A 24,961-nucleotide genomic window follows, 5' to 3' on the forward strand; every position below is an offset into this window, starting at 1 on the left:
TGGAGAGGCTAAAGAAGTGTTGTTGATAAATTGTATAGTTCTCGTGTTTGTTTTGAGAAATTATAGATAATATGACTCCTTAATACTCATCACTTCAAGAAGAAACAACATAAGTACAACCTGCTTAAGTGCTGCTTGGGTAAGCACAGGCTTTACCAGCCTCCTGGGAACTCTGGTCTCTTAGCCAGACCAGTGGTTTGTGTTGAGCTTTCCTCCACATCTCCACTGGTATCTGTAATTGAACTAAATTAGCAAGGAATACTGAGTATGAGGTGTGTTTTCTTTTGTGATCCTAAATTAAGCATTGATTTTTTTTTTCCTGTATGTGATAATGAAATTTGGAGTTTCTGCTTTGTTGTGTCTCTATAGTGTTGTCAATTCCATAACTCTCAGAAAAATGAGGCAAATGGAAATAGAAAAGTATTTTAACATCTTCTATTTCAAGAATCTTTTTTCTTCTTTTTTTTGCAAACCATGGCCTTTAACAGAATCTTGCTTTTGTGCTCTGCTTTTGTGTGTGTGGGAGAGGGGACTGTGAGAAGGTGGGATTTCAGGTCTCCACTCATGCGGAAGATTCTGGATGGAATAAGGAAAAGAAGATTAAGTTATTAGGCAAGTTAAGGTTACAGTTTAAATAGGCTGGTAAAATTGACAAAATGGAGACAATTTATAATAGCTTCACAGTTTAAATGTTAATAAATGAGTACGCATTAAACCCCTGAGTATGCACACAGGCAATTATTGCAGAGCAGGCACCCCAGAGTAAGTGCAGAACCAGCACTGCAATAACTTGTCTGAGTAGCAACAGCTTTAATTTATTCAGTTAGAGACATAATAGCAACTAACTGTTGATTGTGCATTATCATATTTTAATGACACATTTGAAATATTTAAAATACCATTGGGGTGATGCTTTCTTAAGGAGGATTCTGAATTCAACATTGTAGTTCAGGATCTTTGTTACAGTGTTACTGTACTAAAAGCCTTCAGTGGATCCTTTTGCTTGTGTTATACATTTATATAACACTTCCTGGATTGTTCTGTTTTCCTCATCCTTAGAGCAGTTGTTTGTTTCACAGATAGGCTGATGGATTGTGGTCCATTTTGACATTTTAGCAACATTGCATATTACATTTTCAGGACTGTTACAACCCACCAATTGTCCACTGCCAAAAATTCCCACCAAAAAACCCCAAACAAAAACCTCTCAAAATCCCCAACCTTTCCAGTCTGCCCTCAAAGTGGCAGTGTCTCATCATGACTAAAATAATACTAATAGTGTGTTGAGTTTCATTATCACCAAGTTTGATATTTTATAGCTAAATATAATACTTAAATCTCAGAGTGTAGGGTTTGTTTTTTTGTTTTTTTTTTTTTTAAATTTTGTTCCCCCACCTCACCCCTCCCAACCACCCCCAAATTAGTGGTAGTCAATCAAAGCTGTTACAGACCATCTTTTGAAAAATAGTGATGAAAATAAAGGAGCACAGCGTATTTTGTCATATATAATCTTTCAGTTCTAAGTTTTTCTACAATTCCTATGTAAATTACAGTGGTTACCAGGACATTTCATTGCTGTGTGAACTTTGCTCTTGCCAGAAAGGATGTTCCACCTTTTACTCCCCATTATTATTAACTAGAAAGGTGTTCTGCCTTTACTGCTTTCTGCTGTGTGCCTTGTGCCAGCAACAGCATTAAACTCAACAGTAAGATCACTTGGCCACTGCTTGTGTGAAAAGAAAAAGAAATACACCCCCAATTTTGAGCTGGGTCAGGTCCTGCCAGGACACCAGTGCCACAACAAGGGAGGTGGTGGCAATGATGGAAAAGGCAACTAGAATGTTCTTTCTGCTTGAAAGCACAGCCTTAGGAGGACTGGTTAAAGTGCCCATGTAATTGCAGCTTTGGTTTTGAATATGAGAAAGCAGAAGTTTCCAGATTTTTTTTAATGTATGCTTGTATTTAATACTCACAAAGTTCACTTTTGGCTTTTCTGCAAGATTTGGGTTTCTTTTCTTTTTTTTTTTTTTTTTTTCTGTAGAAAAAGAATTATTCTTTCTATGCTGGATTAATGAACTGCAAAATCCCTCTAATGACCTACTGAAATGTTTCTTGCTAATGTCAGTTAGTTCTTAAGCTGTTATATGGATAATATGAAATGAGTAGAAATATAATCATCTACTTTCTTCATGGCCAAAGAAGCAGAAATGTTTTGGAAAAAATCTAGTATGGAGAAATTTGAGTTGGCTGATTTCAGATGATAGGAGAACCCTACTGAATCCTGCAGTCCTGCAAGGGTGGGATTAACCTGGAGGTTACCAATGCCAGCCTGGAACTGTGGGGTCTGCAGCACTGACTGATACGCTGGACTGACATGAATCCTTCATGTTTTGGCCACTACTGGATTTAGCAGACTTCATCTGATCCACAGCACAATGTTAAGTTTTTCTTGAATGGGCAAAAATTTCCGTAACTGTAGAAAATACTAGGAAAGATATGATAAAGAAGTGAACTGAATGTGAAGGGAAAAAAGTTCTCCACTGGCTTTGCTTGCTGGAAGAAAACAAGTAGTGCCAGTTCTGTTGTTATGTTTTCAGTAAAAGCACACAAAATTTGTTGACAAATTTGTTGAATACTTACAAAACAGAGCTGGTTGATTTATTATATATAAACATGAGAACATTTCATTTAACTCTTGGGAGGGATGTTTTAATATAATTGTGTCCTTGTAGCTAGCACTCATAAAATTATTGATTAATATATGTGAAATGATTAGTGCAATTGTTAAAAAAAAAATCTGGTTTAGGATGATATGTATCCATCCTAATGATTGCTAGAAGCCACTGAAATCTCTGAAGACCTCTTTTATTTCATGTATTCATGCAAGACCTGGAAGTCAAAAATCTATAATTTTAGATTAGATGATTAAGTCCTAATATTTTTCTGTAAATTTATAGTAAGTAGTCATGGTGCATCTGTACAGTTATATGGTAAAACCTTTACTAAAACCTCAGCAGAAGGACTCCAGGTGAGGCAGTGCTTTGAACTGACACTTTTCTGTATGGTATTTGTCTTTTCTGGTATCATGTTAAAACCTAAAGAAATCTTTAAAAATTCTAAAATTCTGTCAGTTGGGTTTTTTAAAATTTTTATTCTTGATTTAATGTCAGAAAGTATTTTTTAAAAATAGGAAGGTTTTTGTAGGAAATTACAACATTCAGAAATCTTGTATTTAAGAGTGAGCTTGAGAAGAAATGCCATGAAGAAGCAGTGACATTCTCTGTATTCCCACCTCCCTGTAAGGGTGATATTTCCTGTGCCAGGATTTGTAGGAAGGAAAAGAAGGAGTTTGAAGGAGCTGAACGAGTACCAGTGTATGTCATTAATATGCACAGAGTGAGAAGGTGCATTCTGCAATACAGCTGTGATTAAAACAAACCAGCTGCACCCAGGGCACACTTGTAAACATTGGTATTAGAGCCAGATGCAGACTCATTTGGTTTGATCAATTCTTCTGATACGGTGTTAAATTACCCTGGTTTTGAAAGATTGCTCAAATTAGTGATGAGATTGAGAGCGTTTTTATGTGCTTTGCTGAATAGCAAATGGTGTTGGCATCATTTGGAGTGTGTTGCCTGTGTACATGACTTCTAGATCTGAACTGAGCAAAGTGCACACAGACATTGAATCTTTTTTCTCCCTTCTCTTTAGATGAACTTCGTCAAGCTATCGTGGCCATGATGAATAGGAAGGATGAACTGGAAGAGCAGAATAGGTAGTTTTCGTTTTTAAGTCAAGAGGGACTGTAATTAAAAAAAAAAAAATCTGTTCTTTAATACAAGCTGTCCTTTATGTGAAACTATACATAATTTTTGTGTAATCTTTTTGATGTATATGTTATTTTTCTGTGAAGGGTAAACTTAATACTTCACTATTTAAATGTCGATACTGAAAGTAATGTTTTCAGGTCAACTTCTTCCTTTGAGTTAGTTTAGTTTAATCACAGATAAATCTTTGTATTTTGGCAGCTTTTGCAGTTGCAGTTTTTTCGAAACCAAAACTTACAGCCAAAAAATTCTGAAGATTTCTTAAGACAACTTTCCAAATGAGCAAAAGTTTGCCCTTTTACAAATATTCAGAAAATGTCTTTTTTTCCTCTTCTGGTTTAGAACTGATGTAGGATGGCTGACAATGTAATGCTGAACGTGGCTTTCATTTGTGAGGGTCTTTATGCTCACTTGGGGCAAAATGATGAGGTAAATGTAAAAATGATCAGTCTCTTATTTAAAATGCCATCAAACCTACTTTGTATTTATTTAGTTTATTGAAACACATAATTAGATGAATGAAAGTACAAATGTATTCAATGTTTGGTAATTTACTTTTCCTGTAGATGTTTTGGGACTTTTTAATGCTGAGACTACCAACTGATTCTACTTTCCTGCCTCCTCTTCTTCCTACTCCCATAATTGCACGTTATTGCCCTGTTCAGCTTTGTGTTTTTTGGCAGAATGCTTTGGGTTTTTCCATTATGCATCGTGCTGACCTTTGCTATCTCATCAAAGGCTTTACACAGAGATCTGCAGCAGAGACATGTCTGTCTCCTGTCCTTGCTAGTAAATATAGTGCCTATAGATTATTCCTGAGATGTATGGAGTTGCACTGAAGCACTGAAAACACATTATAAACTTTTTTAAATAGTAAATTCTTTGTGCGTGATGGTGCAGTAGATCCCATGATAGGTTGTGCTTTGGGCATGTTGATGAGATTGTAATAGAAATTAATACTAAGCATTTACAACTGCTCAGATTGGGTCTATTTCTTTGTAGCTTTTCATGTCTTTGTATAATCAAATGACGTGAATTTATTCCATCGAATAATGAAATTTTAGGATTGCATTAATGGTGTCATTCAGGCAACCTACTCTGTGATTCCTAGAATATACTCTAACTACTAAATAGTGTTTGCAGGGTTCAAACCAGAGGCTGTTGCCTTCTTCCAGATCCCTGAGAAACCTGCTGGATGCAGAGATGGAGCTCTCAGCAGCACTGAGGCAGGAGATGGACAACTGGAGAAGGAAAGTAGCAGAGCAGGAAGAGCGACATGCCACCAAAGTCCAGGCCTTGGCACGGTAAGAAGGACTGAAAAGGTCTCAAAAAATAACTGCAGTGGAACAAGGGAATAAAAAAGTCTACATGCAAGAAAAATTATTTTTTTTTTTCTTCCCCCAAAATACACAAGCTGGATTGTTGGGATTCTAGCTGTCAGATTTGGAGCCAGTGTGGACTTGTTTTGGAAGCTATTTCATTTTAATATTGCTCCACAGTGTTTCCTTTGGTAGGTGGTTTATGTAGTACCACACTGAGATTAGTTTGGGGACCCCTCTGCTCCCAGCAAGTTCTTACTCCAGTAAGTAGCAACTGTGCTGAGTGGTCCTAGTGTCAGTTGAAATGAGTAGGAATATTTGTGTCTTTATTTATTGCTTTAAGTTATATAACATATGTCAGTGCTGACACAAATACCCTTCTGTATGTGCCCTCAGGTGTGTAAGCAGTAAAGAATGGATTATCCCTTCCTTCAGTGACACTTCCATCTGATCTGTCTTTCTCCTATTGGATTACTTAAGCATGACTTCATTTTCCATGAGCTGATGCTTTTTTGTCCTCTTGACAGGTTTTCATGGCTGAGCATCACGAGCAACAGTGGTTGCCAAACATTATTAACAAACAAGTACCAATTTCTGTTTGGTACAGAAATGGTTGTGCAGCTGTTTTCCCCTAGCTCCAGGAAGATCAGCTGTAACAGGTTGCTCAGGACCATTTCCAGTCAGGTTTTGAACATCCCCACAGATGGACACCCCCCAGCTCCTCTGGGCAGTGTTGCCAGCAGTGTTGCTGTTGCCTTTCTTTGCCATCAAGGGTGTGTTGCTGACTTGTGGTCAGCTGCTTTTCTGCCAGGACTCCCAGATCCTTCTCCATAGAGCTGTTTTCCAGCCCCTCAGCACGAATGGGTGCCTCAGGCTATTCCTCCCCAAATGCAGGACTCCTCATTTCCCCTTGTTGAACTCATGGAATTTTTCTGAGTCCAATTCTCCAGCCTGTCCCAGTCCCTCTGAATGGCAGCACAACCCCCCTGTGTATCAGCTGCTGCCCAGTTTTGTGTTGGCTGTGACCTTGCTGATGTTGCACCCTGGCCCAGCACCCAGGTCATTAATGAGGGTGTTAAACAACGTTGGCCCCAGTAGTGATTTGCCTTCAGCTTGACTTTATACCACAGCTCTACTGAAAGAATTGTAACCCTCCCCTCATCTAAATGTGATTTAGCTTAGGAAAGACTTTTGAAGGTAAATGCTACTGTAATAGTTTGATTTTTCTTACAATTCTAAATAATCTCTAGAGTAAACTATGATGTGTAAATTCTTGGGGTTGATTCACATGTATAGTAAACAACAAACCCACCCCAAGAGTTAAATAAGAACAGTAATCTGGGCCTTATCTCAGAGAGAAGGGTTTGTTTTCTGCCTGCACAGGCTGAGTGCTCAGTGTCAGTCCTAAAGTGCCACAGCTGAAATTCCTGTAAACTTTTTATTGTGTAGCAGAGCTCATATTTGAAATGATAAATATAAAGCTTTCTTAAGAAAAAAAAGTATTTAGAAGACTACTAATTCTGCTTTTGGTGACACATCAAACCAAACTACTCACTTGAGGTAGGGAGAGATATGGGTAAGTGGGTTTGACATTCATGTGCTGTAAGGCAATAGAGACAATGCAAATACTTCAGTATTTAATATTCACATTTCAGGTTCTAGGAACTGTGTATTCATGTTTCTTTGACTCACTTCCCCCACAGTTTTAGAATTTGCAGTGACATATGGGTGAATCAGATATTTGTCATGCACATACCTTTTTAAAGAAAAGATAAGGAGCTTTTATAACAAGATCTGAAGAGATGTTCACTTAGACTAACTAGTTATTTTTAAACAAGTTTATGTAATTTCTGTTATTGTTACTGAGACTGGGTATGTTGTGTTGATTGCTCTTCTGACAGTCAGTTTGCCTTGTTGTGTGATAAAAACAGTGTTGGGAGCTGCTTAGGTACAACAAATTCTTGTGTCACCAGTTACTATGGACTTGGGATGCATTTCTTTAATGATTCATTGCAACTCATTTTCTAGCCTACTAACATTGCATATAGTTATTTTGGAATATAGGTTTTCCTTCTAATTTTTTTTATTGGTTCGCTTTGTGCACTGTAGGTGATGCTGCTGCAATAGTAAGGGTAGTAAAATTTTTTAATAAATAATACTTTAAACCAAGGAGTTGGGCAAGATGAATAATCAAAAGAATTTGAAGTAACAAAAAGTTTGCAGTTGCTCTGTGAGTGCATAATACAGTAGGTGAATAAGAGGAAACCAAGTTTTAGATGTTTTGAAGTAGAGAAACCTCACTGTTTATGTTGAGAACAATTGATCACATGACCAGAGTAGAACATTTTCCTCACTTATAAAATTCTGAATATTTTAAGGCAAGGGAAATCATTCGGTAAGAATCTGAGTGTTGTGATTTGATGAATGAATATTTTTCACATTACGAGAGCTGATATTTATGTGTGTCCCCAAAGCTCTTTTGAAGAATTTGACATAAATGCCTTCCTGGAGGCTTTGAGAACACAAATTTCAGTGACACATCAGTCAGTGCTGAAATGATGGCTTCTGGATATCTGCAGTTACTCAGCTGGTCTCCTGGACTCTCCAGAGAGTCTCTGCTCTCCTAGACAAAATGCTGGCTGAGAGAAATTTTTACCAAGTTTACAAAGTTCTCTTTGAAAAATGGAAAAAATCTTAGGTAATTTCAGTTTCAAGTAGTGATAATCTCATTCTTCCGTGTGAAAAATTTGAATAGCTCTTTCATAAGAGTTATTACATTGTTTCAAAAGAAACAGTCTCAGTGTTCAACCTATTTCCCAGTCTTCTGATAGAATGGACTCAATAGACTCTGTAGTATTATGCTGTCAGCTGGTTCTTTGTTGTTTTTTTTTGTCCTTATCAAAGAACCTTTCTCAAATTCATGGACATATTGTGCCAGTGGCTTCTTGGCAATACTAAAGATTTTTAATTGAGATTCCTTTTTCTGTATGGAATGCTATTACATCCCTTTGCAAGGCAAAGAAATTTATTGAAGTTGACTGTGATATTGGATAATCTCAGATTGCATATCCTTAGACTATATTCAGCAGTGTTGGAGGAAAGCATAATACAAAGGACAGGCTTTGTAGCAAGAAAAGCAGATAGAGAAGATGAAAATGCACCGTGGAGGGAAATGGGGGATGAGAAGTTTGGCCATACTTTGTCTTACACTTCTATGCACCTTCTGTTTACTGTAGATTCTGTCACCTAATTTGCCTCCTCTTATCTACTGTCTATATTACTTAAGCCACATTGCATTTGGATTTGGCATTTTATATTATTCTGTTTTACAACACTTCATTCACAGCCATAGCCCTTCAGTGATGGGTGAAATGATGTGTTGTGCATCTTGAAATGATTCCATCACTTCCCCTAAGCAGCTTCTTAGAGAGAGGAAAAAATATCTCTTGTTTGTGCTTGTGAAAACTAATTTGAATATTCCTATAATAAATGACTTTTTCTTCCTACTTAGTTAGTTGGTGACATGTCACAAGTGACAAAAACATTTTATATAAAGAGTGAGATACAAGATAATCAACTTAATCATATTTAGTAAGGGATGAAGGAACTTCTTCTGGGAGGGAGCAGGAAGAAGAAGTGGAGATTGGTTTTTATAATATAAACTCATTATATTGTATATAGTTCCACTTCTATTGATTAACACTGAATAAAATTGGGGTTGCATAGTTCAGAAAGCTGATTTGAAATCCATAGAAATATGAATATAGTACCAGTCAAGGCTTCTTATATGAGCAATGTGGCATTGCTCACAACAGCAGTTTATTTGTGTGCGTGTATATATACATAATATATGTATATTTTGTGTGTGTTTATATAGTATCATAAGGATCATCAAACATATTTGCACGTGTTTCTGAATACTTCTAATTCTCAAATAAATTCCCATAAATAAAATACCTGCCTTTGTGTTTCATCTGTTTCCAGCTTTCTATGATCTGTTACATGCCCAGGGAGTATGTGCCTCTCCTCTGGCAACAAATGTCCTTTTCTAGTATCCCATCCTTGTGTTTTAATTGATTGTTGATTTAGAGAGACTGTATCATTTGTTTGCCATCAATATAGCATAGTATATAAAATCTAAATTAAACAGTTAATGAAAGTTTCTGATTACAAGATAATCTGTTTCACTGATGTGTTTATGTGATCCTGGAAAACTAGTTTTCCTGGTACTCTGCTGTAAATGTATTATTAATGTGTAAATCTTTTTTTTTTTTTTTTCCCCCACTGGGGTGACACAACTTAGGTAAAGCTTATCACAGATAGTATGTTTGTTTCCATTGAAAAGGGCTTTCATCTATTTTGAGAAACCAATAATATTTATTCTTTTCTTTTTATGAACAGAGAAAATGAGGTGCTAAAAGTGCAACTTAAGAAGTATGTAGGAGCTGTCCAGATGCTCAGACGAGAAGGTCAAACAGTGGAAGGTAAGGATAACATGAAGAGGGAGAAAAATCATACACAGGGTTTGGTTTTGTGGATGCTGCCATTGAGAAACAGTATATTGGAGGCATAGGGATAGGAACTAAATGATGGACGTGACTCCTGGACTTGTAGAGAAATGACAGGGAAAGAGTTCCCAGTGCTTAGACCTGGCTCTGATTTACAAGAAACCTTTTTTTTCCCCCCTCTCTTGATCCTGGAATGAATCTTTTTAGACAACGAACCACCCAGTCCTGTGCAAGCCCTGGTCTTTAACCAACTCTTCAGCCACACAACACAATCCTAGTGTGGCTGGGGACAGGGTTTGTGCTTCCACGTGCTGCCCAGTGTGACATGAGCTCTCCCTGTGGGAAAATATCAGCATCTGAAAAGACTAGAGTTCTGCTTCTGTGAGAACTGTCCCTGATTCATCTCTGACTGGGCTATTTGCTGTTGTGTGAGGAGTTTTGTAATGCAGATTGATGGCAAACAAGGGAATGTTATGTTTTGGAATGCTATCAAATTACTGCTGAGCAGAAACAATGAAGAAGTCTCTGCTTTCCTTGCTGAGTCTTCACCAAAACAAATGAAATCATTTACATGAAACTGGGGATAGCAAGAGATGATTATAAACCCTGTTTATTTCTTCAAACTATCCTAGAGTAATATCTCCCAGTAGTGAAAATAACATACTTGATATATTTTCCTTTTGAGGAAAATTACTGATGTAGACTTTTGTACTTATTTTTACAGAGCATTGTCTGGTAGATGAGGTGGCCTTACTTTTTTCAGTAAGAAACTTCCCAGAAAAAACTGTCAGATAAACAATAATCTGCGAATTGCTGTAATATTGGAACATAAAAATAATTATTTTGAGGAGAGAAAATTTAGTATCTCTAGGTTATACTCTTGTTTTGGAGATCAGGGTATTTGAAATAGACACTGTATTGAGTAGTAATGAGCAGGTTTTATATCTGAAAGATAATGAGTTAGCAGCAGGCTTACCTGTTTTTCTTGGGGTCTGTGATAGAAGTGTCCATGACCAGATGAATTGGAGTCTTGATTCTGAATCCTCTCCTGGTGGGACCTGTATTTCCACTGACTACAAGAAGGTGTTTTGAGGGAGGAGATGGCTTTTCAGAAATTGGCACCATCTGTCTGATGGTTTTTTAATTGTGAATATTGTGGCCCTGTAAGTGGCTATATGAATGAACAGCACTGCTCTTAAGGGCCAGTCACTATACTTATCTGGAGTTGAAAAACTTCATTCATCCTTAAAAGGGTATTTGTTAGTGAGAACACATGTTTTTACTTCCGACTGTGCCGAGTGTAGTGATTCATATTAAGAATTATTCACGAAAACCATCGCTTAGGCTTCTTATAATAGCAGAAATTATCCTTCATTAAATAGTGACAGTTTCCATGATGAGTGTAATTATAGGAAAAGAAAAAAGTATTCCTAGGCTAGCTATATTCCACCATGTTAAAATTATGCAAATTAGTGAGTGGTAAGAATAGAAACAGAGTAGGATGGTCAGATTTTATAGATGAAAAAGGGGGATGGAACAGTACCAACATTTCTAAAAATGAACACATGTATGCTTTATGCTCCAAGGATATTTAATCAATCCACAGTAATTTTCTGTAATATTTACCATTAGTGACCAGATTCAGCTACATGCACTATTTGTAATAATTTTTTTTACATTCTAACTCCACACATTGTATTTCTATAAAACTAGAATTATTTTCTTAGCTGCCATTGAAGATTTGGGTGAAATTTTAGTAGTACTGGGGCCTCTGACTCAAAGTAAGTACTTAAGTATGTAAATAATCCCTGAGAACTAACTGCAAAAAAGAAGAGTGAGACACAAGAAGTTTTTTCTTTTACCAGATTTGTAGAAACTATTGCACTCATGGTTTGTATACATAATAAATAATTTTCATGATAATTAATCTTTTTCCAAATGATATCAAAACAAAAGTCTGAAGTGCATTGTAGGTTTTAGAACACTAGGTTTTTAGATTTTCTGTGAAACTATTTGGAAAGAGTCAAAATAAATTGAGCTTCTGCTGCTGTTATTTTTATCACTATAAATAGTGAAGACTCTTCATGTTTGCTACAATAAGATAAAATGCTATTGAGTATGGCTTTTAAATAGTTTCCTAAAATAATAAATGAAACTCAGCATGATACTTTGCCTTGTGGTGACTTAAAAAAGCCAAAAAACCCCATTCAGCAAATGTGATTATAAATAAATTGCCCAAGAGTCAGAACTGAGTCGAGTTCAGAATATCATATCAGCTTTCAAAATGAGCGATCACTGCCGTGGACTGAGCAGTTTGATATTGGTATTTAAATATTTAATAAATCAGCATCTTGACTTCTCAACCATCAGCAGGAGTTGACTGTGTACCATTTTTCAAACCCGCTTAGATAGAATATTATTTGTATAAAAATGCTGATCTTTAAAGTTTCTGGCTGGAGAACTTCAAGCAATATTTGCAAGGAAAAGATCTTGAAATAGCTTTTGAATTCACTTAAAGAATAATAAACTTCTGAATGCATATATTCTTCCTCAAAGCAAAAATCAGTTCTCAGGCTTAAGAGTATTTAGTCAGATGAAATACTGTGTCTTCTATCTGCCTTACAGTGGGTGAATGTATAGTTTAAGTTTTGAAAAATAATGAAAGCATTTATTAAACTTCTCTTTTATTAGGGCTTGTTTACTTTTATGTGCTAACTTTTATTTTCTTAGAAATTCGTGATCTACGAGGAAAAGTTGAATTGGACTTTGTGTAACTTGGAGGGGATTTACTTAGAATAGGCCTTTAAAGTGTTCATCACTTAGATAAATGATGGCTGGGAACAGGAATAGAATAAACTGTAGTTTTCATTCACTGCAGATAAAAGAAATAATGGGCTTACATGGCAGGTGAAGGAAGTTTGATTAGCTATCAAGACAACTTTTATGAGAAGAATACTTAAATTTAAATAGATTGTACAGGGAAGCATGATATCTTCATACTGGAGGTTTCTAGGAATAAATTAGACAATTAACTGTCAGGAATGGAATAACTACAGCTGATTCTGCTTTATGCAAAACCATGAAATACTGGATGGAGTATGGAATGTCCATTCTCAGCCCTGTTTTCTGTAATTTCTATGATGTGTAAGCAGTCTGTGCAAGTAATATGAAATGATATTTTGGAAACCAAGTAGAAAAAAGTCTTAAAAGAGAAGCAGAGACTTAGTTTTGAAAGACTTTGGGCAGGATTTGCAGTTACTACCTTCATGTATTACTCAGAAAACTACCAATTGCTTTTAGTTTACATTTTTTTTCCTAATAAGAGTACCACTTTAAATATTGCTCACAAAAAAGGCTTCTTGCAGAATTTGTATTTTAGTCTTTCTAATACTGTTTAATATTACATTCTATTTTGATACTTTTAGTAACTGTTTCTTAGAGCTATTACTTCTACACAGGATGTCTTAGATGTTTGTGGAATTTAACATTTTAATTTGAGGTATCTTTTTGTTTTAGTTCTACCAAACATTTGGAGCACTGATGGTGAATTTACAATTCCAGAGCAAAAGCAAGTAGAGAACAACGAGGAACTCGCCAGCTCTTATGAAAGAAAATTGATTGAGGTAAAGTTTGTACTGCACAAATTTAATGGAATCATAATTACATTATAACATTTGAAGCTTAAATGGTTTCTTTGCTTAGCTGTTATTTTTCTCCTCAGTAATGTAAAAGGTAAGTCTGATTTTTTTTCTTCAAAAATAAAAGGAATGAAAAATTTAATTTTCTTGCTTTTGCGGGTAAATTTTCTTCATTCAACTTCAAGGCGTATTTAAAGCAATCCAGATAATTAAAAGTACTTTTCCTAACAGAGGTACGTTTTTATGCTTTGGTATAAAAATGAAGGTTTTAATAAATAAACAAGTTCCTTGAGGTTTTAACTGATGGTGGTGAAGTTGAAAACATCACAGACAGCAGGTTTCAGGTTTTGTGTAAATTACAGTACATAATTACAGGCATTGCTGTGTTGGCACTTGAGCTTTATTTAAAATGAGAACATACTGAAATCTGTAGCTTTTTCTGTGCTTTCCTTCTGGTTTCTGATTGCCAAACCATGTTTCATTTTTGTGTTGCTTTTTGAATACTGCCTTACAGGAATGTATGATGGAAGCAACTAATTCTGTTGATATGACCAGGTTAGAAAAAGTTCTTAATGCAAGATTTACTTTTAAGACTAATGTAAGAGTCATTAAAGAAAAAAAGAGATAGATTAGGGTTTCATCCTAAATTTAAATACAAATTATTTTCAAGCCAAAAGTAATGAAATTTAATATCTAATACTCATATCTCCTATTAAATATTAAAAGAACATTTTTATAAAAAGTAAAAAAATTCTCTGTCTTTCTCTTGCCCAAAATACTCTGAAATTGGATACCCACATTAATTGATTAACATGAAGAGGACTAGAAATGCAGGTCATGCATCAAGGAGATTGATACAGTTCTAAAACATTCATACTTGGTTATCCTTTTCTCTCCCTAATGCATACTTGTACTTGAGTTCTTCTGACTCCCTTCCTCTGTTCTGTACCTATCAAAAGAATATCTTAATTAAGAACACAGGTAAAATCTCTTTCAGCTTTGAAAGCCTCCTTAGTTCTACCAAGGTTGTTCTGCATGCTCAGGGATTTGGTGCTGACACTTGAGAGTTTGTGGCAGACAAACCCCTGTGACAATCCTTCTTTAGAGGTCTTAGCATGATACACAGCTTGTAATTAAATATTACTTGTGTTGGAAGTCAGTGTAGAAAACAAGTCTTAAGTTACTAAACTGGTCAGCACTTTTCTGTGGAATCACAAGTCCTTCTGTAGCTTTCATTAAGTGAGACTATTACTGAGATGAGATGGAATTTCCTCTGTCCAGGGAAGTCTGACACAAGTATGGACTTTTTTTGCAAAAGTTTTGAAACAGGAAGCAATAATTGAGCATTTTATGGCTGTATCAATAGATTTTTAGAATTGTCTTTGCCACTTAGAGTCTTACTGTTTTTCACTTGTAGAAAAATGGAATTATTCATTAGTAGTAGGATACCTACTCCTTTTTTTGAAGATCTTTGACTTTGTTTCTGTTGGGGAAAAATGTAGAACATCATCAATTTCTGAAAATGAAATCTTCTCACAGGAAAAATACATCCGTGCTTCCACTAAGAGCAAAAGGAAGCAACTTCCAGTTCTGTCTAGAGTTTCTTGGGAGATACAATGTTTTGTATTTTGTGACTACTGGGGGAAAAAATGCCTATATACTTGAAAATAAGTAATTGACTCAGATGTGGGTTGTGCAAAACTTCTATGAGTTTTATCTGCAAATAATACTAAAAAGAAATCTTGAATTGTTGCAAGTTCTTAAATGTTTCTCTGCTCTAAGTGTGTACTTCCAAGACAGTTTGTGTTATTTAAATGCTTAGTGAAACATTCCTAGCATGTTTTAAGTTAGCAGCTTAGTCCTTTGCTGTGAAAGAAGAAGTGGTATAAGCGTTTTTTCTGATATGGCCACCAACAAGTCTGAATGATCATCTGTCCAAGGGAAACTTAGGTTATTTGTACTTTGATTTTTTTTTGCTTCAAATATGTTGTTGTGGAGAAAAACAACTGTGAAGATGATTGAAGTTGCAGTAGGGCAATTTGTTGCTTAAGCTTCAGTGTGGATTGAATAAAGGAAGATGTGATGACATAAGATATAACTGAAAGAATATAATTATATGGAGATCTCTTTATTGTTTTTAGCAGACTTTGATATTAAAGAAAGCTAAATTAATGTTGTAATTCAGCAGTATACCTGATCACTCCTTTGGGTTTGCTGTGGTGGTAATGCATTTTGCTTTGACAAGAAGAAGGACTGAAGTAACTTAATTACTAATAAGTGATACCTGGCAATTTGTCCTTTTGATAAGATGTAACAAGTGATTTGCTGTTAAATTTCCTTTTTATTATTTAACTTTGCTAGGGACACTTATAAATTTTTGTATTACTTCTCGTGCTTTGAGAGAGTTGTTGAATTTACATATTAATCGAGTCTGCAAGTAGAAAGTTATTTCAAGGACATCCAAATTAGACTGAGAGAGAAGAGTCACGTATAATATCAGATAGTCTGAATTTTGTTCTTCTGATAGAGACAGGCACTGAAAAATCAAACATGATTTCAGATATGCAAACTACTAAGTTTTGTATCCATTCACAAATTTATATATTGATTTTGAGAACCAGTCAACCAGATATCAACATTATTGTTTTTCTCTGTGCATTTCCAACTAGAATATTCTATATTCTATTCTATATATTCTCTACCTTTTTTTATGTAAAATACAAGGAAGTTCTGCCTCCCAACCCAATATCTATGTAATTAAAAGTGACCTGTTAGTATTAAGCAGAATCAGAGACTTATCATATCCTTAAATGTTACACCACTCACTTTAAATTGGAATTAGTGGTTAAACGAATATGGAAAATAATTTATCTAGAGTAAATGGCATTATATTAGTATTTTCTCTAGTATAAAGTTGGCTTAGTTTGTCTCCTTTTTGCATGTGTGTTACACTGATGAATTACTGGATTTGAAGGACTCCCTCTAATGTAAAAAGAAATTGGAAAAGAATACTTGAAGTTTACCTCAGGAAAATTATTTTTATTTTTAATCAATGATGTCAGATCCTGCCTTGTCAAATTGAAGCTGCTTTTTTCTGGTTGCTTTGATTGCGTGAACGAGACAGGTTGTGTGGAACAAAGCACAGAATTAAAAGTGAGCACTAAATTAAACCGAATTCAACTGCTTTATTCTGGGGAGCTTCCCTGGGGAAGGGGGAAAAGGCAGAGTAATTCAAGAAAAGGAGACTGTGAAATTCATAGATAGTAATGAACTGCCTCCAGAAAGGAAACTATGAACTCTTAAGAGAGCTGGCAGTAGTCCAAGTCCCTGTGATAATATTGAAGGTGCTGGATTGATATTCATCTTATTCAGCTGTGTTTCATATTGGATGCTGATATGAAGAGGCATTTGAAGAGTTGCTGTAACTGCAAACAGGTATAACAACAGTGGTGGGGCAGCTGCTGTGCCTCCTGGAGGGGCCAACCACTGAGTGCTGCTGTTTTCTTCTGTCTACTGTACACTTCACGTCCTTGATGTTCATCCAGCCCTTGTCACATCCTGCATCACTTGATGCTTTCCTAACTCCGAAATGGAGAGCGCACACACAGAGCCAGACTTGGTGTCTGAAGGGGCCCCACGAGAGGCTCTGCTGTTTACCTGTGCACAACAACCTGTGCCCCAGACTAACTGGTATTTAGGCTCCTTTGACCCCTCACAAACTTACCTGGGATGAGTGGACTTCTAGCTCCTGTGCTGTTAAAACTCCAAGTAAGAGTGCAGAATACATCACTCATGAATTATTGACAAAGTTAATGCAGTTTGTGCATTTGCATTACTCCCAGTTCAGAATTCTGTGATTAGTTTGTACCTGTTGAGGACTGTGTTCATCGAAGAATTAAACTGAGAACAAAAGTTTTATTAGAATCAGTTGTCATAGGATCTCCTGTGTTAGGAATAAAATTTAGTATAGAATTGTATTTGGTCCTGTTGAGTTCAATATCAGAATTACGTTGCAAGGCATGAGTCAAAATTATAACAATCTCTGTTCTTAATGGTCAGACATTAGTAATGAGATGCATTCCTTGGGACAGTATGGCAAAATAAAACAAAACCTCAATAAAATTTGATATACATATAAGAAATTACAGAGTGTGGTTATTTTATTTTATTTTTTTCAGTTTAAAATACAATTACCTCTTGGCTTTGCTTTTCAGGTGGCTGAAATGCACGGGGAGCTGATTGAATTCAATGAGAGGCTGCACCGTGCCCTGATGGCTAAGGAAGCTCTCGTGTCCCAGATGAGACAAGAACTGATTGATTTGAGAGGCCCAGTGAGTGTTTGTTTATGGCACTGTAGAATCTACCACTCTGGAATAAACTCAAACTCCTGATGAAATATGTAACAGCTTATAAGAAATAGCAGATCTGACAACAGCACCTTACTTGGTATTTTTGATAGCATCTGATTCTTGTTTCTTTACAAAACTATAAGCAAATTCTAACACGAAGGACTCACTAGGGGTGATGTGTTCACAATCCTTCTGAATGATTTTGTTTTTCTTTTATAGTTTCTCAGTAATAATTTTTATTGGCATTTATAAAATTGAATGTTGAATTGTAATTTCTTTATAATATTGTGCTTTCTTAGTTGAAAACCTAATAACCAGTGTGTGGGAATTATTTCTGTATTGTAAACACAGGTCCCTGGAGATTTGAGTCAAACATCCGAAGATCAGAGTTTGTCAGATTTTGAAATGTAAGTTTAGTAATTAATGAATTTTTCTCTTCATACTGTCTCTATGGCAAAAAAGAATAAACAAACAGATTCAATAATTTGCTTTTCCTATGTTATTTTCAATAACTGAATTCTTAGCTGTGGTGTTCTATTATTAAAGTATGGAGAGCTGCACATTCCATGCCCTAGTGTAGTTTTTAATAATGTTGTTTGGAGTTTGCAAGGAGTTTGGATTTAGCTGAGTTTTGTGGACCAAAATGTTGGGTTTGATGAAATGAATAATTTTTGTTTCATGCATATAATCAAAAGTAGTCAAATCCATGCTGTGAAAAAAGAAACAAAACCCAGAAAACCTGCAGAAGGAATTGTTTTGGTGCTCTATATCAGTGCTCTATTTCAGTTGGGTTAATTTTAGGGAGCACTTTTAAATACAGCACATATAAAAAGTTCAGGCAGAACTCCAATTTTTCTGATACTTCATTTGAAATGTTAAGTTGCTTTGTTGGTCACTTTGATCGTTATCTAAACCATTGGTTGTAGTTACTTTGCAATTCATACACATAAATATGATTCCCTGTTGTAAGTTTTTCTCTCTCCTCCTCAGATCAAATCGTGCTCTTATTAATGTTTGGATTCCCTCAGTCTTTCTGCGTGGAAAAGCTGCTAATGCATTCCATGTTTATCAGGTAAGTGATAAGATATATCTCAACACAGATTTTGTGTAAAAGCTTCTGACTGAAATAGAACATTTTAATAATTTAAAGATCTCCGTATAATTTCATTAGAGATTAGCTAATGAACAGGCAGCAGTAACTTCATATATATGCAACCATAGGATTGTGTTGATTATCCAAATAGCATATTTGGAGGGTTGACTTTTAGTAGTTTAATACTTTAAAAGCATGCTAATAAGATGACTACATTGGCCAGGGAGTGCAACAATTCACTGTTAATCAGTAATGCCTTCTTCAATGTGCATGTACATGTTTTATTTCAATTTTGGAGATAGCAATGACTAGAAATATTGCTTGACAGACAGGTGTGGCTTACTGTAGTAGCTCACTTAAAAACATTTGGAATGATGAAACAAGTCTTCACTATGTGTCATTGAGTGTGTTCATAGTGTGGTCTGCTCAAGCAGGTCTGAATTTAGGGGTTTGTGCTCTAGCCTGACTTGCAGTTGAGGCATTGAAACCTTATACTGTTCTTTGATTCCTGGATTCTTGACACCATCCACCCACATGGATAGAGTGGCAGGGCAAACTTTAAACAATCTTTAATATGCTGTCCCAGGCTGTTTGTATTTCTTTATTTGGGGATTATTAGCAGCTGCAAAATTTCTCCACTTTTGTTTCAACCACATGTAGTTAGTTCTGAACAAGACTGCTGAAGCTTGTTAACATTCCTCTCACTCTGAATGGTGGTTTTTGTAGAATTTTGAATCATTTATAAAGTGTTGGCAGATAGTTGTAAAATATAGGAAAACACCCACCTTTTGGCCAGTAATAGAGAATGAAAAATAAGACTTTAGGTAATGGAAAGAAAAGCTGACAGTATGGAACAGTTAGTCATTTGTTCAAAACCACTGAATAATAAATCAAATTCAAATGCACAAGTGAGTGTGGAAACCTGACTTGCTGACAGGAGCGATAATTTTTGTCTTTCTGGCTTTCACATGTTCCTCCATTCTACTGTCACTGGCTACACATTCTCAAACCCAGACATCAGTCTGCTAACACAGAAATGATTGAAAGCCTCAGGATCTCACCCCACCAAATCTCTGCTACTCTTATAATGTAGCAGTTCCATGACCACTAGAAGAGCTCTGGTTTCTCTTGCTTATTTCCCAGGTTGCTGTTGTTTTCTTCTTTTCATCGTGCTGGAACGTGGAGGTTGGGCCAGATGACCCACTGTGGTCCCTTCCAACCTGACTCATTCTGTGAATTCTTTGAAGAACTTACTGTATTTTTAATTTCACTTGTAAATTGATATCAAATTAGTTACTAAAGAGCTCAGTACTTGTCATGCAGTTTGACTGAACATGACCATACGAGTGGCATCATGAAAGCCTGGAAATTATGCACAATTCACATGTAGTATAGATGTTGTGCACATTCTTTTTCAAGAGGAAAAGAACAAAAAGCTTCTCAATTGGTAAGAGGTTCATTACTTTACCCAAAATCTGCTGGAGTGAGTAGAGGATTAGATGTTGCTCTCAGACTTCATCTGTTACTTGTCATCAATGGGAAACAAAGAACTTGTAATTGAAGGATAAGCCTCTGGAGAATAGGAAAAAAGGAAGCAAAATATTGCAAGTTTCTAAGAGATTGGAAATTCTGGATCTGCAAAAAGACAATTTTGAGAATTCTGTTAGGTTCTTTATGTCTACAGTATAAACTCATAATGTTTGACATTCATAGAGTGCAAAATTGGTATATGTGAAAAATGTACAAGTTCTTTTGAATATGCTCTATTCATTACCTATTCACAGTAGCAACTTACAGATATATGTAATGTGAAAAGTTAAATATAGCTATCTAGAATAGACATAGAATGCAGTAAGACTAATTTGTCTTTAATTACAGAATAGCACAGAATTCTTGTGGTGAACAGTTGTCCATTTGCTCAACTTTGTCTTTTGTTCAAAAAAAGCAAACAAGAATTATCTGTAGAAGTGACTTAAAACTTCCATAATTCTTATTAAACTTTGATCATTGTACCTGTTGTGATCTTTCCTTATGGAAGAATAGATTAATGGCATTCCTACCACTTTTTGATCTCAGTAACAGATGCGTGACTGGGAAGAGTATCTGTCTGGCAAATAGCTTTGTTTTCTACCACTGTGCATGTGAGAAAAAGAAATTTTCCTAAACAAACATACACTCTGAGCATAGCATCTGAAGTGATTGCCACCTCTCTGATCAGTTACGTAGTCACGTGCTTGCTGAATATATATTTTACATTTGATAGTGACCAGGAAAGCATTAATTTATAAAACTTCAATAACAGCACTGTGCATTTATCTTATTAAATCTGTGCCAAAACATGTGCTCCTGATTACAGAGAATTTGATTCAATGTTGAAATTGTGGAAGGGGTATTTACCAGGCTACCAGTATGTACTGAACAGACAAGGACTGGGGGTGCAATTAGGATAAATGATTGAGCTCATTTACGAGAGTCCTGTTATTCATAATAAACATTATTTTTACTGCTTTATCATTTATTTCTCCAGCGGCAGAAAATTAAAAGGCACGTAAAACTCTTTGTATCAGCTGCATGAGAAATTACTCGTGGTATATCAGTGTAAAGGAAAGTAGCAATACTGCAGAACGTTGATGTTAGTGAGATCATTACCAACATCTTTTCAAGTTGAGATTTCTCTACCATTAGTTGAGTGACCATAACTTGAGGTGCAAAAACTCACTCTTGGTCGTGCTGGTTAATTCTGAGAAAAAGTTGTCAAATGAACTTTGAAGAAAGCCAAAGTGTGCCAGTTGGAAGAGGCAAAGTTTGAAATTTTGGGTTTGGTTAAGCGTAATTTTTAGATATGCTAAGTACTGACAATTGTAGTTAAAGCTAATTGGAAATTAGCCTTAAGGTGCTTAACCTGATTGCAAATTAGCTCATGTGTGTAATACTATTAAGGGAAGATGTGGTTACCAAATGAAGGTGTTACAGAAGGGCACAGACCTTGCCCACTGCTTTTCCAGATGCACTTCATGTAAATGTATTTCTAACATGCCTTGATTTCTTCTGCATTTTCTATTACTGGAAAGTTAAAGAGATTGACCCCCTCTGCCCTCCTGTTATGAGGCACCTTTTTAACCTTTGCTGATTTGAAATTGTGTATCTCTGGAGCATTTCACTTGCTGCAGAGAGCAGGACAGTGAGCCAGGGCAGACTTGCTGTGTCACAATTAGTGTTGATGCACTTTAGAATCCTTGTGCCTCTTCTGTCCCTTTTTGATTATAAATTAATATTTTCTAGCAGAAAATAAACTATTGTGTACATATCACTTGCCTTGGAAATGACCAAAAGAGAATTACAGAGCACCTCAAGTAGTTTGGAAAATGATGAACCTACTGGTTCCATGGTATCTGTCTTCTGTTTCCATGGACTTATCAATGCTTCTCAAGAATATAAGAATTAGGAGAAATAAACTCAGGTTGCTGTGCCTCTGTGAAATCAATGCCAATTTTACACTTGTACTTCTTAAACAGGAAAAGAAATTAATGGCATGTTAATTTGCATATCAGGAGGGGCCTGACCTGGACAGGATAAGAACAAACTCCTGCAGGAATTGTGTTGTGGTGTTTGCTTTATTTTTTTAATTTATTGCAGATTTGCAATGCTGCTTTGAAGGACATTTCAAAGCATTTCTTTTTGTGTCACATTAAAGTTTTGGTCTGTTTCAGATGTCATGTTCAAAATCACTACATCTTTCATCCTTAAAAACACCCAGGTGTTGTTCTTCTGTGAATATAGATGGAAAAGTTTCCAGCTCCAGCCCACTTGTCACATAGTTTCAACCATCAAATAGTTCCTTAAATTTCTATTACGGATTAAAGATTCTGGTCAAGCTCAGAACTCTGAAAGCAAGCAACATTTTATAATGAATCCTATTAGATGTGGAAATTTCAATCAGACCTCTGTATTTGTAGAGTTACACTGCACTCTTGCAGTAATGTTTAACTGGCAGAATTAACTGCTTATGAATACTAAAGGCTTAAAAACAAGGTCTAGAAGCAGCCAAATTTTATGCTCAATTTGAATGACTGAGTTAAAGGGGGCAGATGTGAGCAGCAGATAATTCAGTGCTCACAGAGTAGCACTATCTAGTACTGTCTTAAAAATTAACAGAACCATAAACCTATATCATTCAACTGTGGATCTTACAGCAATTAGCAGGTGTAGAAATTTTGGGGAAAAAGCTATTTAGAACTGGATATGCTCTTCAGTGCAGTTGCTAAGTTCAGTTAAAAATATTAAATATTAAAAATATTTTTCACTTGTTTTCTCAGAATATAAAGTAATAACAGAAAAATGCACATTTTAAAATCTGTTTTCACCATGGAGTTGTTATGGGTTATTCCCATTCTGGATTATTGCTGTGGAGAATTAGCAGATTGTCTGTTTTAAATGAAATACCAGTAGCAGATCTTGATGAGCAAATAAAGAATAAATCTCCACATGCACTGCACGTGGAGAATTTAAAGGTGAAATAGCTGAAAAATGAGTGATAAATAGCTTTGTGAGTTGCATACTATAAGATTTTAAAGTAGCTAATCTGACAATTTTTAAAAGGGTTGATGGAGGTCTGGAAGCCAACTTGTTACAAATCATTAGGAAAGTGGTGGAAACCTAGAAAACTCTGTTTTGCTGTTTATAATCTCTGGTTTATCTGTTTGCAGTTCTAGTCCTCTCCAAAGAAATATATCAGAAATTGAAAGAATATAGGTGAAAAATGAAGCCTTTTCATTGGGAGAACATATTAGAAATTCTCAGCCTGCATGAAAGACAACTGAGAGGGGAATACAATAACAGTCTCTCAAATCATGGAGGAAAGGGAGAGGTTTTTACTGTTTCAAAATGCAAATTGGAGCACCCATAGAAACTACTGCCTTGCAGTTCCAAAACAAGTGCATGACAGTGGTTTTCTCCACAACATATAATTGGGGTGAATACTGAAAGTTTACATGGGCTAGAAAATAATTGAGCTGATTGAATTGAAGAAAAAACAATCCAAACACAAAGACATGACTTATTTCTTAGGAAATCCCTGGGTAGCTATATTTTGGAAGACAGGCAGTTTTTCTGGATGAATATCACTGTACCTTTTGTTCATGTTTAAGTGTACTGAATAAAATATATTTTTTAATTCACCAAGGCATTTTCTGAACTGTTGAAATCAGAATACCTTGCTGTGAGAGTAGGGTGCAAGAAACCTGGGGGTCATGGTATAACTAAACATGACTTACTCTTGGAATGTTTTGCTAATAATGACTAATTTAGTCCTAGAATGGAAATATTAAGTGTGATGATGAAATATCTTTCCTTCCACTAATGTTTTTCTCCTATGCATGGCAAACTCATTGTAAATGTTTTCAGAGCACATCCTCTCTCTTTACACTTGCTCAGATTTGTTTTGCCTCAGGTTTAGGTTGTAACTGCTGTCGTGTCATTCATTAGTGCTGATGGATTACTCGTACAATTAATGTTCCACCTGAGTAGAGAAATTAATTAGATGACCAGTTGATGTCCTTATTATGAATCAACAAATCATAAGGATTATTTAGACTTCACTGGATGAAATTATCTAGGCTGTGACAGGAGCTCAGACTGGGTTGTCATAACTGGATCTTCTGGCAAGGACATCAGAGCAACTGTAGCTATCCAAAAGAAGGTTCAGAGGCTTATTTTCTTGCAAAGTTTGTGATGGTTATTACTGAGTGGCAAACTGCTTAGTTATAAACATTGAAGGACCTAACCACATATGGAGTAACTAATATATTTTATACAAAGTAACAGTTAGGGAAGCCTAGTCCTTTAAACATACAATTTAAATAATAGGTAACTTTGTAAAACCAGGGTCATGCTGATAAAAGTCTTCTGAACAGTGTGTCTCTCTAGTTAACTAGTTGCTTTCTGGTGACTGCTTTTTGTGATCTATGCAGTTTGATGCCCATCTTTTTAGTGTAGCAGATGCTGCTCAGTCAACCTACCATTAGAAAATTATTTCTTGTCTAATATATTCACAAGGTTAAAGACAGAATCCACATCAGAATAAAAAAATAATTTTGCATTTACATTTTACCTCTAGATGGTGATAGTTAGATGCAGATCCTTTAGTGTCTGTGAAGAGAGTTGATTATTACAATAATATTATTTTGTCATATTTCTCAACTGTAGAGTATCTTGTTATTTTCTGTCTA

General features: G+C 35.6%; 1 protein-coding gene across 5 annotated transcripts in view; it reads left to right on the forward strand.

The window, feature by feature from the left end:
• SNX29 (sorting nexin 29) overlaps positions 1-24,961 on the forward strand; it is a 97,087-nt gene that overhangs the window by 23,335 nt on the left and 48,791 nt on the right. For all 5 annotated transcript variants that reach the window (XM_027654961.1, XM_027654960.1, XM_027654962.1 and 2 more), the window contains 7 exons: positions 3,712-3,775; positions 5,003-5,131; positions 9,548-9,630; positions 13,171-13,277; positions 17,507-17,623; positions 17,993-18,048; positions 18,632-18,713. In XM_027654961.1, the coding sequence (XP_027510762.1) occupies positions 3,712-3,775; positions 5,003-5,131; positions 9,548-9,630; positions 13,171-13,277; positions 17,507-17,623; positions 17,993-18,048; positions 18,632-18,713 (638 nt within the window). The remainder of the gene's footprint in view (positions 1-3,711; positions 3,776-5,002; positions 5,132-9,547; positions 9,631-13,170; positions 13,278-17,506; positions 17,624-17,992; positions 18,049-18,631; positions 18,714-24,961) is intronic.

The sequence above is a fragment of the Corapipo altera genome, unplaced genomic scaffold (assembly GCF_003945725.1).
Source record: "Corapipo altera isolate COAL_440 unplaced genomic scaffold, ASM394572v1 98, whole genome shotgun sequence".
Lineage (NCBI taxonomy): Eukaryota > Metazoa > Chordata > Aves > Passeriformes > Pipridae > Corapipo > Corapipo altera.